The 19,194-nt window shown below is 41.0% G+C and overlaps 1 protein-coding gene across 1 annotated transcript; it reads left to right on the top strand.

Moving 5' to 3' along the window:
- Positions 1–628: 628 nt before the first annotated feature.
- On the top strand, positions 629–18,419 carry LOC310709800 (acidic mammalian chitinase-like; the record flags this gene model as incomplete). Its single annotated transcript, XM_083509840.1, has 17 exons — positions 629–686; positions 1,935–2,100; positions 2,846–2,970; positions 3,916–4,039; positions 4,856–5,038; positions 6,469–6,585; positions 7,828–7,957; positions 11,753–11,782; positions 12,439–12,640; positions 14,001–14,057; positions 14,413–14,578; positions 15,252–15,376; positions 16,071–16,194; positions 16,284–16,466; positions 17,286–17,402; positions 17,781–17,922; positions 18,229–18,419. Exons 2-17 carry the CDS (start codon positions 1,945–1,947, stop codon positions 18,417–18,419), a joined length of 2,172 nt encoding a protein of 723 aa, XP_083365966.1. The 5' UTR covers positions 629–686; positions 1,935–1,944.
- Between the last annotated feature and the right edge of the window lie 775 nt (positions 18,420–19,194).

Genomic DNA, 19,194 nt, shown 5'->3' with positions numbered 1-19,194 from the left:
TGGAGATGCCTGACATTCAGGGGGATGGGCTTGGTTGGAGTGATGGCTGATGTTTCCCTGGGATGATAATTTTTTGCATAGTAGGATTCTGTAACTATGTTTCTGAAGACACTTGAGAGTGGAATGATAGTCATCAGGACACATATTCGTTTCGTTCTGCCCTGCCTTAATCTCTGATGAAAGAGCTTTTGCAGGTTTTTGAAGCACCAGGTTGGGAAAGACTGCCTTGCAGGAATGCAAAAGACAGTTATGAAGGGCTGCATGCTTGTTCCTTTCACTGTAATAGCATCTGCTTGGCCAGCCTTCTGTGTCCTTGCTTGGCACTGCCAGTAATCTCAAGAACAACAGGAAGCTTTTAAGTTCTGTCTCACTTTGGGCTCTGTCCCTGGGAGTTGCTTTAATTTCCCCAATGGCCCTGACAGAATAACTTTTGGGATTCTGCCCACACCCCTGAAAATGAGCTAGAGGAGCTCTCAAAACCTGTTTGGTTCTGAAATTCTGCAATTATAAGGAGCAACTGGTGATGGAAGTCTTGGATATTTTGAGGTGGGGAGGGTAAAATTCCTTTTTAATTGTCACAAAATATTTGTGAAATGTTAATTCCACTATATCTTTTTCTTGCTTTCTAGGAATAATAAGCTGCTCACATTGCTGGCTGTTGGAGGGGGAAGCTTTGACAACCAGAAGTAAGACCCTTCTCCTTCTTATACTCATAGAAAGAGCAGAGGGTGTTCATGAGATATAGCTTCCTAAGAAACTTGTGATTTGGGACACCCGGCTTAAGACATTTTGGAGAGCTTGAGTCTGATAGAAAGAGCATTTCCTCTTTTGAGAAATGATTGTCCTTCAAAGATCAAGGAACATTTTCTGTCTTTTGTTTCTGTGTACACGATTATTCAGTGCGAGCCTCCTTCCCAGAGACGCAGTACTGGCAGATAATGATTTTAATAAGAGGGTCTTTTATATATAAAAAAGGGATTAAAGAAGGGGGGGGGAGGAAGAACTCACCCCACCAACAAATGCAAGCTCTTTCTCCTCGTTGAATCAGTTTACTCCCTTCATTTCATTTCATTGGGGAGGTGTGCTTGAAAAGTCCCCCTAAATTTGGCCAAACCCCCAAAGAGAGCAAAAATGGACTAATCCTAATTAGTAGAAAGGGTGGGAGGGCACTGTGATGTAAAGTGGCCTCATTTCACTGATATCTTGGGGTGGGGGAGTAATTTGATTCAGTTTATATTTAAAGATGAATTTACCAGCTGAATGGCCTGGCAGACGGTCTTTTATCCTTGTCCTGGGGGTGAGGCCAAGTGCCACCATTGGCCAGTTGATCCCAAGCCCAGAAGAACACCCGAAAGGCCCTGCTGCCAGTGGCCAATTTGGCCTCAGGCAAATGATCCGGCCTGCCATTCACAGGAGCGGGCTTAGCAAATTCATACTTTTTGAAAAATGATATAAACTGAAACCTTCAGAATTCACACTTCTTCAAATTTTCCAGTGTGATTCCCCTGGTTATGTGTCCAACAATGCACATTGTAGCCTAAAATGTGCATAAAAATGCCTTATATTGGTGAAAATTACATCCAAAACTGCATTAGATTAGGGAAAATTTCTTGCAAAAATGTGTATTAAACTGCATATAAAAATGTTTATTATGAGAAATTCACACTAAAATGTTGAAGAATCTTCATGAGGAGTTTCAATTTATTTATTCATTTTTGTGGATTGTTGCAGAAATAGAAGCGAATTTAAGATTTTAAAAATGAGAAACTTGGAGAACCAATATTGACAGATTGGTCCATCCTTAGTCCCTACTGATATCAAAGCTCTTCCATTTTATAGCAGCTGTTCATGATGCCCAGCAAAAAATAAGAGTGAAATATAGGGTGATGTAAGTTGTAAAAGGCAGCTGTCAAAAAATAACACATTTCTTCCAGGTTCACTTCCATGATATCCTCTCCAGCAAATCGGCAGACATTTGCTACCACATCAATCGATTTTCTCCGCAAACATGGGTTTGATGGTATGGACCTTGATTGGGAATATCCAGGTTCCAAAGGCAGCCCTGCAGAGGATAAGCATCGCTTCACCATCTTGACTCAGGTATGAAAATAAAATAATATAGATGTTCATCCCAGCTTCAGCAAAGGGTGCTGGAAGCCCCATGGGAGATAGCATGGATCATACTTACTTTGACAAAAAATGGTCAAAACCTTTCTTAAAAACAAGTGAATGATTGTAACAAGGTTACTTTATTTTAAAATGGTATTTAAAATTAATTTCCTGGAATGTATACTGTAGTGATAGAACATATGAGTACCTCTGAGCATGTATAGAGTGCTTTTGTAATCACAACCAGCCTCCATATATTTATTCTTCCACATCAAGAACAATGGTCAGTTTGAGTCCCAGTGACAAATTGTGTAATGCTATGCATATCTACTCAGAAGCAAGTTCCATTAAATTCAATGGGGCCTGAGTGACCATACCTGAGAGAAAGCACTATTAAACTTAATGGAATTTTCTTCTCAGTACACTTGTATAGGATAGCACTGTGAATTACTAAATATGACAAAGAAGACTCAACCATCAAGAAGAAGAATGCTTTATTGCATGCTCAGATGCAGTCAAATAAATAAAAATAAATAGGCATGCCCAACTTGTGTGTGGATATTTATCTTTATTTATTGATTAAGTTTATATACTATCCTTCATCCGAAGATATTTCTTATCATGATCTGTATGGGTGGAATTTTCCAGCCTGCAAAAGGTCAGCTGTCCTGTGAAATGTGTTCCATTCAGTTGCACTTGAGCAGCACCCAACTGCTCCTGCTGTTTCTCTCTGAAGGAACTGATAGCTGCTTTTGAGGAAGAGGGCAAAAGAACAGGACGCCCACGGCTGTTGCTTTCTGCTGCGGTATCTGCTAGCAAAAACACCATGGATGCTGGATATGAAGTTGCTGCCCTGGGGAAGTGAGTCATATGGTTTCTGCTAAGTGACATGCCCTGCGTCAGAATCTCTGTTGAACACCAGCTTTGAATGCTCTAACTTCTAGGTCTAGGACAAATGGCTAAAGAACTCAGGAGAAAGCCATTCAAATGAAAAGCCTCTGTTTTAACTCCCTTCTCTTTCTGCTTTATTACTATTATTATTACTTATTAAATTTGTGCTGCTGCTGAACCTGTATACAATACAGTGGTGCCCCGCAAGACGAATGCCTCGCAAGATGGAAAACCTGCTAGACGAAAGGGTTTTCCGTTTTGGAGGTGCTTCGCAAAACGAATTTCCTATGGGCTTGCTTCGCAAGATGACAATGCCTTGCGAGTTCCTGCTGGTTTTTTCCCCCTTTTCCCCACCTTTTTCTAAGCTGCTAAGCCGCTTATCAGCTGATCCGATCAGCAGATAAGCCGCTAAAAGCCGCTAATAGCGCTAATAGCGCTAATCCGCTAATCCTTCAATGGGCTTGCTTTGCAAGATGAAAAAACCGCTAGACGAAGAGAATCACAGAATGGATTCTTTTCGTCTTGCGAGGCACCACTGTACACTACACTGGCTCTCCCAAAGATCCAGCCCATTTCAATAATTTTAAACCTCCTCTGGGGTTTGATGTCCAGTGGTTTGTAGGGTGGTATTTATTGACCATTGTGTCTATGCAGCCACACTATGCTGTAGGCTATATATAAATAAATCTGGGCCTCATTCTACAGTGCCTCTGAAAATATTTCTGAGGGCTTTTAAAGGAGCTACTACATCATACTTATGTAACCACAGGTTGTTGATTTTTAAATATTTGTCTATGAATCAAAATAACTGTCTTATTATTATCACTAATAACAGTGTGGCTGTTGGATCATAGATTCCTTAATGTTTGAAGAAATTGTTTCTTCAACTTGCCATTCCTTTCTGTGTGCATCCAGGAGTCTTGATTTAATCAACGTGATGACCTATGATTTCCATGGAAGTTGGGCACCTCAAACAGGACACAACAGCCCCCTGCACAGAGGTGCACCTTCCTATGACTCAACGCCCTTCTTCAACAGTGTAAGAACAAACAATACACAGCCCAATCTTAAACTCATAGCTAAATTCCAGTGACAATTTCCCCCACTCAATACAGTAAAACTGAATCAAGCCTAAGCATAAGGGTGGCCACTTGTATACCACCAGAAAGGAGGAGATGCGTCATGAAAAAGACCTGAACAGATTTTCATGTCCTAATTTATATGTCTAGATGCAAATTTAGAACCAATGCCTATAAATTCAAATAGAAATAGAAAACATTTTACCATAGTGGGGAAGATGGGACTAATTGACCTGTGTGCTAGCTCAGTCTGCTGTCCAGGAGCTGTTACTGGGTGACTTCAAGGCTCCTGCTCACCCTTTGCATCATTCCTTATCTTTAAACTGGGCCTGGACTAGACAACTCTTCAAAAAGAGGACTTCCTCAAAGAGTGGACTCTTCTCTGTCCAATGGGACACATGGCTACCCTAGCAAACATGGGTGGGTGGGTGATTGATGATGAGGCTCAAAATACATGTTTTGTGTAGCTGCATGAATAATTCCTCTTTTTAAAAAAGAAAATTCAAAGACAGACTATATCTGAATGATTTTCAGCTCAAAAATCACCTTCCCCAAGCTTCTTTTTCATTTACAAATATTTTTGGAAGACACGGAGACCCTGACTTCCCACAGATGACAAAGCAGCTTGAGGAGGTTGATCCAAAGCGGGAAAGGGTTAAGCAGCCCCTCACCGCCTGCCCTTCCTCTCAGCTCCTCCCAAATACTTTTGTCTTTTAAAAAAGTAAACTCACTGAGGAAAGAATGACAGAAGTCTGCATAATTTGTCTGTGCTTCAGGAATATGCCATGAAATACTGGAAGGACAATGGAGCGCCACCTGAGAAACTCATGATGGGCTTTCCAACATATGGACAGTCTTTCAAACTTGCTAGTTCACGAACCGACGTTGGTGCTCCAGCTAGTGGTGGAGGTTCTCCTGGACAGTACACCAAAACTTCTGGGATCTTGGCATATTACGAGGTAAATGGGTCTTTGGCATTTTATTACAGAATACAGTGGTACCTCGGGTTAAGAACTTAATTCGTTCTGGAGGTCTGTTCTTAACCTGAAACTGTTCTTAACCTGAGGTACCACTTTAGCTAATGGGGCCTCCCACTGCTGCTGCCGTGCGGTTTCTGTTCTCATCCTGAAGCAAAGTTCTTAACCTGAGGTACTATTTCTGGGTTAGCGGAGTCTATAACCTGAAGCGTCTGTAACCTGAAGCATCTGTAACCGAGGTACCACTGTATTGACGATTGAGAGCTACTATAATGTAGCTGATCATGTTGGGGAGGCAGAGTTAATTCCCACAGCTGTAGATCTCAAAGGGTGGGCTTGGACAAATTATTTTCTCTTAACACATCTTATTTTGACAGGGTTTTTGTGAGGATAAAGTGGGATGATTCTGTGGAAGGTGACTAAGACATAACCAAAGTCTTAGGCAGCAATCCCATGAATATTTATTTGGGAGCCATGCCATGGGTGCAGCCCTGTTCAGGCCTTCTCCTGAATAAATGTGGACTAAAACCAGGGAAGGGACAGAAGTGTCCATGTATGTTTCTCTGTTTCAGACCTTCCTGAACTGAGAGGGAAGATCTGAAAGCTGACACTTAAGTGCCTTCAGCAGAATGTGCTTGGCATCTTCACTGTGCTTGGGCTCCTTGCCTTATCAGGGTTTCTGGTGGGGAGGAGTCTAAGCACCTGTGGGAACATTTGAGATGGCCCTTGGGTATGCATTTCTGCTCTCCGCTTTCCATTTTTAGTCCACAAGCATTTAGAGGAATGCCTTCAGTGTTCCGTCAATAATGCACAGGACCAGCTTGTAGAGCTGCAATCCATTGCTAGGGAGTACCAGGTATTCAATGCAGTGGGATGTACTTCTGAGTCGACAAGTGTAGGCTCACACTTTTAGATAAACCAGAACAATTTGGTTACTGTATACTGGAGTGGGGAGTCTTGTCCAGCCCAAGGGCCACAGGTAAATATTGGTAGAGTGATGGGTGCGACTTAACTTAGCAAAGTAGTTTACCTTCCGGCCACACAAAATCCATAGGTTTTTATGCCTCCATCCAGACAAGCTTAAGGTGTTGTCAAATGCCAAGAGCACATTCTAGCCAAGCAAAGGCACTCATGGAGGGTGTGGTGCAGGGCCATTGAGGCGTGTGCCCTGGGGAGAGTCCTGAAGGTCAGAGGCAGAGGCTGTGGGATGTCTCATTTGGCTGCTGTATACAGTAAATTAAAGCTGCAGACCACCAAATGCTGTACTCTTCTAGCTATAAAATAACCAATGATTCTGATGGGGGAAACTTGGAATGATTAACTTTTAGGATTATAGACTTGGTTTTTATTTTTGTCCATATCCCCTTGGGTTTCTGCTCTTTATCTAAACATGGATTCTATCATTTTGACAGGTGTGCCCATTTTTAAAGGGAGCTACCAAGGGATGGATTGAAGAACAGAAGGTTCCTTACGCTTTCAAAGCTGGAGACTGGGTTGGATACGACGACGAGAAGAGTTTTCAGTTTAAAGTGTGTCACTGACTTGTGATAATTGCTACATCCTATGAGAATGAAAATCCTTTAGGCCCTCTAGCTGCTAACCAAATTTCACATTCTCACAGAGTCATGGGCTGTAACCAATGCCGTTATTCCACTAGCGCAGCAGACTCATGCAATGGAACTTTCCCTATTCTCCTATCTCTTGCGGCCCCTGACATAAAAAGTTTACAGCATCCTCTGGAGCAGATTTTGAGGGCACACAGGGAGAGGAGAGGAAGTGGAATTGGAAGTCTAGTTGCATGGGTGGACCTCTGTTCTTTAAGGCTCTATGTTATTTAAAATCTTCTTTTCCCATGATACACCGTTTTGTTTCTCATCTCCATTCTTTACCCTCTAAGAGACAATCAGAATTCTGGGGCCTCTGAACATGTTTTTTTATTTTTTAGGGTTCAACTCAAAATTTTTTTTTTTGTACTTCTGCAAACCCTGGGATCCCCCACGACATGCTGATACCCCCTTTTATTTATCAGTAGCATTGTATGAGTACCATCCTGTTGGCTGGCACACAACATTTTGGAAGTAGAAGGAATGTACAATATTAAGAATTCTCTGCCTCATTCTTATTTCACCCTGGGACTAAACAGAAATAAAATTCTGCTTCTTCCCATATGCAAAATCAATGTTAGCAGCTCCAAGTGCTCTTTAGCCACTCTCTGTGGTTACCTCACAGAAAGAAGGAGTGTCTTATTTATGTCAGAACAGAGTGGCACACTCTCAATTCACAGAAAATGGGTTACTGAGCCACTGTATGCTAGTTCAATTTCCTTTGAATGCTATGCTTAAATGTAAATTGTATCTTTTTGTAGACTGCTTTGAGGTTGTTAGTTTTTTCTTCTTAAATCAAGTGGTATATAAAGTGTCATCTAGACCAACCCCCTGCTGTGCAGGAATCACAACTAAAGCATACAGGTATATGGCAGGTGGCCATCCAATCTCTGCTTAAAAGCTTTCAAGGAAGGAGAGTCCACCACCTCCCAAGGGAGTCCATCCACTGCTAAACAGCTCTTACTGTCAGAAAGCTCTTCCTGGTGTAAAGCCAGAATTTCCTTACGTATATTGTAAATGTGCTGCAGTGTCCAGAAGGAATTTGTAGTTGCCTGTTATTAGCAAATGGTAGAAGAGGCATGTTATGTGACAACTATTATGGAATGGGTACATAAGCACTAGTCCGTGGGCTATTTATAAATGTCCCCCCCCCCAACTTCTTTGTAGGCTGAGTTTCTGAAGAGGGAGAATTATGGAGGAGCCATGGTTTGGACTCTAGGGATGGATGATTTCTCTGGCAAATTCTGTGGCCAAGGAGCCAATGTCCTTGTGAATAAGCTTAAGGGTCTCCTAGGAAACTGAGGTAATGACAAATCAAGCTGTAAGGCGCATGTTTCATTAAGCTACCAATCTATCATCCAGTGAAGTTTGAATTAGGCATACTAATTGCATCAGTTTCAACCCTTATTTTCTAACCTCTCTTTTTAGATTTGAATGTTTGGAATAGTCCCAAGGGGATTCACGTGATAAACCCTGCAATACGAAAGCATTTTAAATATATATATATATATATATATATATATATATATATATATATATAGTCTCTCAGCTGTAGTCTTCTATGTGGCTCACAACATGAATACAAGCAACACAACAAATAAAGTTGTTAAAATTGAAATTAAACTGAGGCAAGAAGAGAAACCCACTTTGAAAGGGCAGCAAAAGATCAAATAGAAAGTTAAGCAAAGCTTGTGCAATGCCTACTTACCTGGAAGTAAAGGCCACTAAACTCAATGGGACTTGAGTTACTCTCCATGTGGTCCCAAACTATATGCACCCCATGGATGCTATTTAGTAGACCAAGCATATAGAGGCCTATGGAATGCGCAGTGTTGTGTCTGAGTTGGTCTAGAGTCTGAGGAAGTGTTGCAATACAGGGTTAAATGTTTCAGGGTTGTTTTTGCTCTGCTATGCTCTTGATAAATAGGAAGTCTTGCAAATATCTGATGTGCTTCTGACATGCATTTGTTCTCCTATGACAGAACATGAAGTATCACACCAAGCAAATAGAGGAATGCAACGTGTTGTGGAACAAAGATGGATCCATGTTATATCTCTCACCTCCTTGAACCTTTGCAAGCGAAAAGATACTTCAAGATATTCGCTGCCTATTAGCATGTGATCATCCAGACTTGAGCAACCTGTTGTGGAATCTTCCATTACAAACTTCTGTTTGAGTCTGTTGTGTGTCTCATTTTTCTTCCTTTACTGTTAATCAGATTTTGAATATCGTGAGATTTATGCAGAATTGGAATGCACATGCTCTTTTTAGGCAACCTTGATTTTCTATTTTACTATGCAATCTAATAAAAAAAATTATTGCATTTACCTGTACTTTAAATCATTTTAAATTGTGGCACAATGGTGATGACAATTAAGACATTTTTTTTCATACATCTGATATTTATAACTTAAAAGAAAAGCTGACCAACATAACTAGGTGCCTCTCCCTTAGGTATTTGTTTCCACCTGTCTTTAAAAGAGAAAGTCACAGGGAGCTTCACCTAATTCTAGTTTCCAGGAAGGTGTTTGCTGCTTAGTGAGTACCTGAGTCTTGCTGTCAAGGTCTAAAAGAGGATCAGATGGCTTTTTGCTCAGTTAAAAGGCAGAGACAGCAGTGCTTAAACGAGGAGAGATTATTATTTAACCAACCTGAAATGTAAGAAATTGTATTTATTTTGAGAAAAAAATCTAATCATCACTCCCTCTATTTTTTTTAATGAACCCCAAAGTGTATAACTCTACTCCCTGCAAGAAAGATCAAGGACTGCCATGGGAGCCAGAAATTCAACTACATCCTGCTACCCTTCTGATTGGCTAGGAGACGGAAAGTTATGTTATGACTTTGTGAGACAAAGACTCTAATCTAGATGAAAAATGTGAACACTAGCCCCTGAAGTTTGAGATCGTTAGTTAGAAGACAATGCCAGAGTTTATGTTAGGAGGAAGTTTTAGGATTTAAGTTGGCTGTGGCATGATCAAGGGGGAAAAGTGTCAGTCTGTTAAATGCAGCAAGTTGGAAATGGGGGGCGGGGCAGAACTCAAGTTGAGCTGCCTGTTTTGCATAAGAGATTGTAGCCATGAGAGAGACAGGACTCCCTTGGAGTGTAATGCTTTGAACCCCTGCATTGTAGGCTCAGGTTGTATATATGTGTAAATAAGCCATACATCATAAAGACACCACAGTCTTCACTGTGCCTCATTTCCAAAGAAAACCCTGGGTAAGCATCTGGAACCCCTGGAATCTTGCACCACTGGGAAATTGGGGTGGAGTGCAACAATAGTGTCTATAAGTGAAGCTGGGCAGCAGCAGGAGGAAGAAAGACATGGAAACTGGAAGAAAAAGCTGGAATAGAGAGTGCTGCAGAAGATCTGGACTTCAGGGACAAGTTGTTGAACAATAAGTCCCAACATCACTGACTATTGGCTATACTGGTTGGGGTTCATGGGAGCTGGAGTTCAACAACATCTAAAGGGCCACAGATTCTCCATTCCTGATTTAGCTTGTGTTCTGTTTCCAATAACGGTCAGATTCAACTGGAGGCTCAAAAGCAGGGCCTGAAGGCTTAGTAAATCATCCCCATAGTTCTTAGAGGACAAGAAGTTCTGTGCAAGTTCATTTTAGCTTTCACAGCTCCGCTCTGTCAGTTTAACTGTTGTTTAGAGGCTTCTCAAAGTCTCATTTCCAGCATCATCAGCAATGGTTTTAGCTTGCAGTAGCAAAACTAGAGGAAACTCCAAGCTATGTTGCTGTTATTCAGCTCCACTTTGAGTTAAGGCTCCCACTTCTATATCGCGTTCTCCTTTTTTCAACATGAAGTTCAAGACCGGCATTAGTATAAAGTCTTATCTTGCACTGATATAGTGTCATGGAGGTGTGCCTTGCAGAAACAGCCTTGGGAATTTAGAGATATATAATCTCAAAGTGACTTTTTATGGGGGGGCTGAAGGCCAGTTGCATAAATTTTTGGCATGGTGTATGGCTGCAAGTCACAAACTAATGTTCACCTAGGGTTTTTTGTTTTTTAAGCTGTCATTTAATGATAACCACTTGCTGGGCATGAAGAATGGCAAATTGTGCAAGAATACTTTGGCCCCATTTGGACACAAATATCATTGCTTATTTATCTAACATCTGCATGTTGAGCCGTGTGCCTTGCATGCTATAAATAGTTGTCTAGAAAGGCTATTAGAGCCTCTTCACATATGATTACTCAACACTTGAGCAAGTTCAGACTAGGAATAGATAAATCCGTCCATTCTGCTTTTATCTTAGTTTTCTGATCTTAAGCTCGCTTTCCACATTTCTGCATTGGGTTGCAGGGTTATTTTCTTTAAAAATTTCTCCTGAAAATATCATTTTAATGTTATGTTTTAACGCTGGGACCTTAGAGTGAAGAGTGGGTTGTTGTTGTTGTTGTCCTTTGCCTACACACCCAGAGACTGACAACACTAGGATTTGTTTTCAGCTTAACCACATATGTAATTGAGTTGCAAGATTTCTACAATTGAACATTAAGTGATTAATTGAACATTCATTAAAATCATTGGGACATTTGCTGTCAACATCAGGGCTTTGTTGACATCCAAATCTGTCAAAAATCAGAAAAAGATAGGCCTTTGTGGTTCTCTTCATACACACAATGTAATTTTCCATAAAGTCAACACTTCTTCCATCCTTGAAGTTAGATCTGTTTTCTGTCCCGGGATTTATACTTCAGCCACCTGTGCACTTTAGCTGCCAGATGTATGCCCCTTTAGCAGGTGTGTGGCTCCCATACTGATAAGTGAGCAGTTTATAAGGCTGTGTTGGATTTCCCCAGATGGGCCATTTCCTCTGAAAAACAGATGGGGAAGATGCTGCTGTGGGCAAGTGAGTGATCCTGTGTGTAATTTTACATCTTGAGAAACATAAAGAGACATTTCTTCCTAGAAACAAGGGAGCTGAACTTTGAGCTTAGACTTGGGAATGAGAACACCATCAGGCTTGCTTATGAGACAAATAACCCTGGAAATGAGGTGTTTAGACAACTGAGCCAGATGGTTTTATGCATACTGTAATGGTGTTTTGTTTTTTTTTAATCTTTTGTAGGTCTGGCCATTTTGCTGCACTTGCAGCTTGGTAAGCAGAATTCTTTATTGCTCATAAATTTATTCCTCAAAAATAGATAGAATATCTGAGACAAATTGAGGGTGGGGGAGATGCTTTCAGGTTTGATATTGCCCTTTTCATTTCTGCCCCCTCCTGATCTGGGAGCTTGCAATACTAAGGGTGTGATTATGAGTAGCAGCAACCAGCACAAAGGAATGTAACATTAAGAATGAGAGTCTATATCTTTGCATTATATAAATCCACAGATTTCTGTAAAGGAAATATATGGTTCCTCATTCTGGGGGTGATAGGAGTTGTAGTCGAAAACATCTGGAGAACGCCAGCAAAGGCTGGGCTAGAGACGATAACTTTCTAATTGAGCATTGTGCATGTATCTTAATCACGACGAGTTTCCTAAATCAAGAGGTAAGCGCACAGGGCCAGATTGAACTAAGTTGTTGCACGAGCAGAATGAGATCAGCTTGTGCAATGGGACTTTGCTCTGGAAGGCTGAAGGAAAACCTAGAACAGGTTTAAGAGGAGGGAGGAGAGGGGCAAAATCCCTGTTGGTGAGCTCACCTCATTCCATTAACACATAAAGCATGCCGGTTTTAGAGTCAGTTGCTTTGATTTCTATGTTGTTCTTGCCTATGATATTCACATCACAATGTTCTATCTTACCTCAGGATCTTCCTACAAGCTGGTCTGTTATTTCACGAACTGGTCCCAGTACAGGCCTGATCCTGCCAGATATAAACCAGCAAATGTGGACCCCTGCCTGTGCACACACGTCATCTATGCCTTTGCTACTATGAGCAATAACAAGATCGCCCCCTATGAATGGAATGATGATGTCCTCTATCCACAGTTCAATGGTCTAAAAGAATAGTTAGTAAATTCTTTAAGCACTTGGTAATTACTAAGAATGAACACAGATTGGTTAATCTCAAAATAATAAGGCTTGTTTGGACCTGATCTGATTTTCTAAGCCCCCTAGTTGTAAATGTTTGATTCAGTTTTTTGGAAAAAACTAAACAAAACCCTGGAAGGTTAATATTAGCTGCTGCAGAGCTGCAAAGTACTATCTACCCTCTGCTCACTAGGCCAATGGCCAGAAGAGAGAAGGGCAGACAAGTCAGTTCTGGGCACTGCTACAACAGCCCAGTCTTCCTAGTGCTAAAGAATCTATCCTGTGCTATTGTCTAATATAGGGATCTCAGATCTGCAGGAGTCTTAGTCCAGGCAACCCATCACTGTTGAAACCCACTTTAAAAAGGTAAAGGTAAAGGACCCTGGACAGTTAAGTCCAGTTGCGAATGACTCTGGGGTTGCGGTACTCATCTCACTTTACTGGCCGAGAGAGCCGACGTTTGTCCGCAGACAGTTTTTCTGGGTCATGTGGCCAGCATTACTAAGCCACTTCTGGTGAAACCAGAGCAGCGCACAGAAACGCCGTTTACCTTTCCGCCGGAGTGGTACCTATTTATCTACTTGCACTTGACATGCTTCCTCTCAAAAATATGAGACTGACTTATACTGTGTCAGAGCATTAGTTCTGTTGTCACACTGATTGGCAGCTGGTGTCAGGCAGAGGGCTCTTCCTCATCCTGAGATCCTTCCATTGGAATGGCCACTGGCTGATTATTATTATTATTTTGCATACAGTACATGCTCTCTACTCACTGAACTGACTGTTTTATGCCTTTTGCCTGCCAGTTCCTTCTTGTATCTGTGTCCCAGAACATGCCACCTCTCCAGGACTCAGGGAAAACTTAACGTGACATTAAGCACATTATTTAGTATAGGAGAGTCCCAACCAGAGAGTCTCAAGGGAGATCCTAGCATGGGCAGAGAAGCTGTCACAACATTAGCAATCTGGAAATGCTGTGGGGACAATGGCTTGATGTACCTGTCTGCATGGCTATTATTTGCACTGGGAGGTAATCTCTCAGTAGTACCAGTGACAGCCTTCCTCCCAGGGCAGAAATACGGGTTGTGGGGAGGCTGCCGCTCGATATCAATGGATCAAAGTCCCTTCCCATGATTCTGTGGCCCCAACCCAGATCACTCCTCATGGCTATTTAGTAAAAAAAAAAAGAACAAGCACACAGTCCTATGATCAACACAGTATCTAGTTTGGTCCTCAGACCATGCTTAATGGCAGTTCACGAAACAATAAACGATGATGGGGAAAGCAACAATTGCATATTATAAATTTATTTCCTAATTTTTCCAATCCCTTCCTTAGCAATGAGAAAATGGTTACCCTTTTGGCGATTGGAGGCTGGAATTTCGGCACCCAGAAGTGAGAACTTTTCTTTCACATGTATAATGAACAAGATGGGGGTGGGGTAGTTTGTGGCTACTGCTGCTGGCCTGCTGAGGAAGAGGCAATGAATGGATAAAAGGGATGTGGAGGATTTTCAGGAACCTCTGGTGGATAGAAAGATAAGACCACTGTGGAGTTAAAGGAGGAGAGTTGGGTGTTTTTTTTTGAAGAGTCAGAGGGAAGTATGGGATAAACAAGTACAGTAGAAACATTTTGTGGGGAAGGAAGTGGTAAGATAAGCTGAAACAAGCTAGCATTGCTTAATTTTGTGGTTCATATAGTGTATATCCTCATACTTTCAGTAACTTAAAAACAAATCCGGTTTTGTTAGGTTCACCACAATGGTTGCTACAGCTGAAAACCGCAAGACTTTCATCGATTCAGTGATTACGTACCTTCGTCAGTATGGGTTTGATGGGATTGATCTGGACTTTGAATACCCAGGTTCTCGGGGCAGCCCTGCCGAGGATAAGCATCGTTTCACTCTTTTAGTCCAGGTGAGGAAGCTTTGCCCAGCATCCTGTGAACATCGTGCCTCGCTCTCTTTGCATAAACAAATGTAATACAGTATGTGAATGAGTCGATTATTTTGTAAATACTGGCAGCACTTCCTCAGATCCTGAAATCACAAAGCAGATGCTGATTGATATGGTAGCTTGGTCACACATTACCCTTTCTCATGTGATGGGAGTTATCCTCAGCCAGGATGGCTCCCATCAACAACAGACACGCTTGTCCAAATAAAGCACTAATTCCAACTAAATGTTGCTAGAAATGAGGTGCTACTGCCAATTACACAATCACATAATAGAATATCCTTTCCTAGGAAAAGGAACAAACTTCACTCCACTTCCAGATTTATAAGAATGTTAAAATAATTAGAAATTTCTTCATATTTAGCTATGTTTAAATGACAACCAGCTGATTGTACTACTTAATTAGATAAAGACGCAATCTCAGAAATGACTGAGCTTTCTAAATTCCTCCTTATATGTACATAATGGCACCATAATGACACTTTGGTTCATATACCAAAGAAGTGGAATTTCTTCATATTAAAAAAAAAAAAAAGATGTTGTTGCATACCACCAATTTTTGATACCTTGCACACAATGAATTAGCTAGAACTGAATGCAGCTGTTAACTTTACTCACTCATGCCCTTCTCCAGGAAATGCTGGCTGCTTTCTCAAGTGAAGCCACCAGGAGTGGGCAACCCAGACTGTTGATCACAGCAGCTGTATCTGCTGGCAAAGCAACCATTGATGCTGGATATGAAATTGCAGAGATAGGAAAGTAAGTGACAATGTGCTAAATTGGGGACTTGTGAAAATAGGACAAAGCAAGGCAAAATTCATTATTCATTTGGAGGGAATTATTTATTATATTAAGGAAAATGTGCATACAGAGAAATATATACATGTCAACAATATGAGACAATATATTTGTGCAGTCTTGCCAAAGATTTAAACTTGGTTGTTTGACATTCAGGAATTTAGATGCAGCATTTTGAAATCTTTGAGTGGCTGCAATACCCACTTACCTGGGAGTAAGTCCCGTTTAACTTTATTAAGTTTACAGATAGATATGCATAGGATTGCAATGCTGGACCCATATGACACTAAGCTTTAGCTTTCTAGTCAATGTCCTCTTTAGCTTGTTCTGTGATAAAAATGAACAGTGTAGTCACCTTGAACTTCATTTGTTGGAAAGGTTGGATGCGAATTTAACAACTGGACAAATATCCTTGCAGAAAAGAGGAGCAGAAACCGAGGATCATATAGCTAGCTGTTTAGCAAACTACAAGTCAGATGTACACCATATTGTTCAAATGCATACAGTTTTTGTATGGTTTCATGCAATCTTCAAAAGCTAATGTGAAAGAGAACAGGGTTCAGCCCACCAGTATCAAGAGGATCTTTATTTCAGCGTATGGATCCATTAGGCAAGTTGTTATTGCTCTGCTTTTTTTTGTTTTGATTCGCACAAGGGTTCTAGATTTCATCAGTGTGATGACCTACGATTTCCACGGAGGATGGGACACCTTCACAGGTCACAATAGCCCCCTGCATGTGGGATCTGCAGATAAAGGCGATTTTGTGTACTTCAACTGCGTAAGGAAATGCTAACAAAACTATTGTTTGCTCAGAGCCGGTAAAAAATGGTCAGTTCATACCTATATTTATTATGTTCATATTGAAAGGAATTTGCCATGAAATACTGGCTAGAAAATGGGGTTCCTGCTCAGAAGCTTATGATGGGGTTTCCTACTTACGGCCGTACCTTTAGGCTTACCACAGCTGACACATCGGTTGGCGCTCCAGCATCTGGTGCCGGATCCATTGGACCTTACACAAGGGAAGCTGGTTTCTGGGCTCATTATGAGGTAAATGAAACATTTAAAAAGGACCAAAGTTTAAAAGCATGCAGTATTTAAAAATCTCTAAGCAAAGTGCATTTTGTCATTCAGCAGTTATAATCCTGTTCTTGCCGTTCACCCATCCAGGTTGCTTATAATCAAGATTACATACAATTGTGTTTTATAATTCCATCACATCCATTTTCATCCTCTTTAACATCCTTCCTTAATATGTTCTGATATTTTTTCTTGAACTTCAAAAACTGCTGTGGACTTCGCGTGTGGGAAATCAGTTCTTCCCATAGACTAGAAAAGGTTTCCAGTCCTCCTAAAAAGATTCTAAATTTCTCTCTCTCATCAGTGCCATCGGTTTTGCCATCTCTGTGCAACCCATGATTTTCACCAGCTGTTCTTCCTTTGAGGGCATTCCTTCCTCCTTCCACTTCTGTGCATAAAGATTCCTTGTCACTGTGGGTACATACATAAATACAATTGAAGCTTTCTTTGGAATTTCAATGTCCAGTATCCCCAGCAGGAAGGCTTCTGGCCTTTTGGGAAAAGTCACTTAAAAAAAATAACCATTATTTATCAGGTGCATGGTTTTTCCTCTTTGGTATAATTACAGGAAATGCTGCTGGGAATATTACATTAGCCACAAAATGCCCCTCAAAGGATAGAATATATTTCACTGATAAAACACCAAGTGCCTGTACCAGCCCAAGGGATACTTGTAACTCTACAGATAAGACTAGTAAACAGTTTAATTCAGACAGATGAGTCAGCCTGATTGAGATTTGTATATACAGTTGTTTGCCGCTGTTTGCTAACATGAATGTTCCTTGACAGATTTGTACGTTCTTACCAGAAGCGACAACCGTCTGGATTGAAGATCAGAAAGTCCCTTATGCCTTCCTGGGGAATGAGTGGGTTGGGTTTGATGATTTAACCAGCTACAAGTACAAGGTATGTTATTATTTTTCTAGTGCATGTAACAGATTGATCTGTACCCACACTCAAAGTACCTTGCAAGATTTACCAGTGCAATGTTTGAGCTTTATAACAATGCTTGGTGCATATGTGTGTGTGTGTGTGTATGTATTACCGACACTGATCATGGGATACTTTTTTGCGAGTCAGCTGCTGGCGTCATTGAATCAACTTTAAGTTAACATTGACTTTTAGGAATGTAGTCAAGCCCTTAGATGCATTGGTCTAGTCCAGTGTTTGTGTTTCCCAAACCCCATGAGTCTAAAGAACAGCACCCCAACAATTCATGTCATGTTAGTGCGTGCAACTGACATGAAATGTGGTGGGAATATCTTGTACTTGCTTTCTGCGCAGGTTGAATTTTTGAAAGCAAACAACTTTGGAGGGGCCATGGTTTGGGCCATTGACCTTGATGATTTCCTAGGCACTTTCTGCAATACGGGGGCATATCCTCTGATATCACATTTGAAGACCCTCCTTGACATACAAACTCCAGGTAGGTCAATTTATTGAGAAGAATTCTGCACTAAGATGTGTATATGCATGTGCGCACATGCACAGAGCGCCATGCTGCAATTTGCAGGTGCAAGGAAACAAGTAGCCAATGATAAACAAATTATGTGATGTGCAATGACACTTCCCAATATGTTTTAGCAAAAGGGGGGCAATTTAATGCACACCCAATCCCTTTTGAAACCTCTGTGGGGATGTTCCCTCTGACTGGCTTTGCTCTTTAGTACAACTTCAGTGTATTAAACAACTTCTTTCAAGTGTCTTCTCTGATTATATTCTTCACCTTTAGGTTGTGTAGCTCCACCCCCTCCAACAGTCCCACCTCCTCTTATTTTCTGTGAAGATAAAGCTGATGGTATCTATGCCAATCCGGATGACAAATCAAAATTCTATGAATGCTCTGGGGGCAATACTGTTTCCAAGAGTTGCGGAGAAAGTCTGGTGTTCGATGAGAGCTGCAAGTGTTGTAACTGGCCTTGAGACTGTGGCTACCAACAGTCACTAAATAAAGAGATGGAATGGCATGCAAGTCTTCTCAGTGAATGTATAAACCAAGTGGGCAGTTCCTAATGATAAGAAAAAATTGATGGGAGCAAAATGAGCAGAGGAAATAAGTGACAAATGGACCTTAACAGGTGATGGGAAACATTTTCCAAAGTGCTGGAGTCCATTGTGGTTTACGTTAAGCACACACACACACACACCTTTCAGGGTCAATTCAGTTTCTTCAATCAGACCTCAGGATGTAGGAGACAGCTAGTAGCAGCATTAATTGTGCCAGAAAAGCATAAATTGATTTCTCCCTTATATTTAAAAAACCCCCAAAGGTTTTTAAAAATAGATGTTTTTAGTTTAACTGTTTTCTGGAACAACTGGGGCCCTCTCCTTTCACTCCTCTACTTCCTAGAGAGGCTTAAGCACATCATGGATATGTTGAAGGCTGTATTCCTATGCATCCTTGGGTCTAACCCCAATTGAACTCAATGGAACATACTGAATAAACACCGTAAAACAAGTACTACCATGTTACTTCCTAACAGGTGTGGATATGATTGCAGCAGGATTAATTTAGGTAATCCTTGCTTGCCTCTATAGATGCCTATTAATCAATTTAAGAAAAAATATTAAAATAGTAGGAACACATAACCCAGCCCTTATCATAGGGGGAATATTCATTATTTGTATCTTATGCCTCCCAGGTCTGATGTCAGTGGTATTTGCATGTATAAAGTTGGCATAAAGCTTCTTACAAAAT

Source organism: Podarcis liolepis (assembly GCF_965112155.1).
Source record: "Podarcis liolepis genome assembly, chromosome: 6".
Classification (NCBI taxonomy): domain Eukaryota; kingdom Metazoa; phylum Chordata; class Lepidosauria; order Squamata; family Lacertidae; genus Podarcis; species Podarcis liolepis.
Note: the sequence above shows the minus strand (reverse complement) of the source record. Positions and strands in the feature narration are given on the sequence as shown.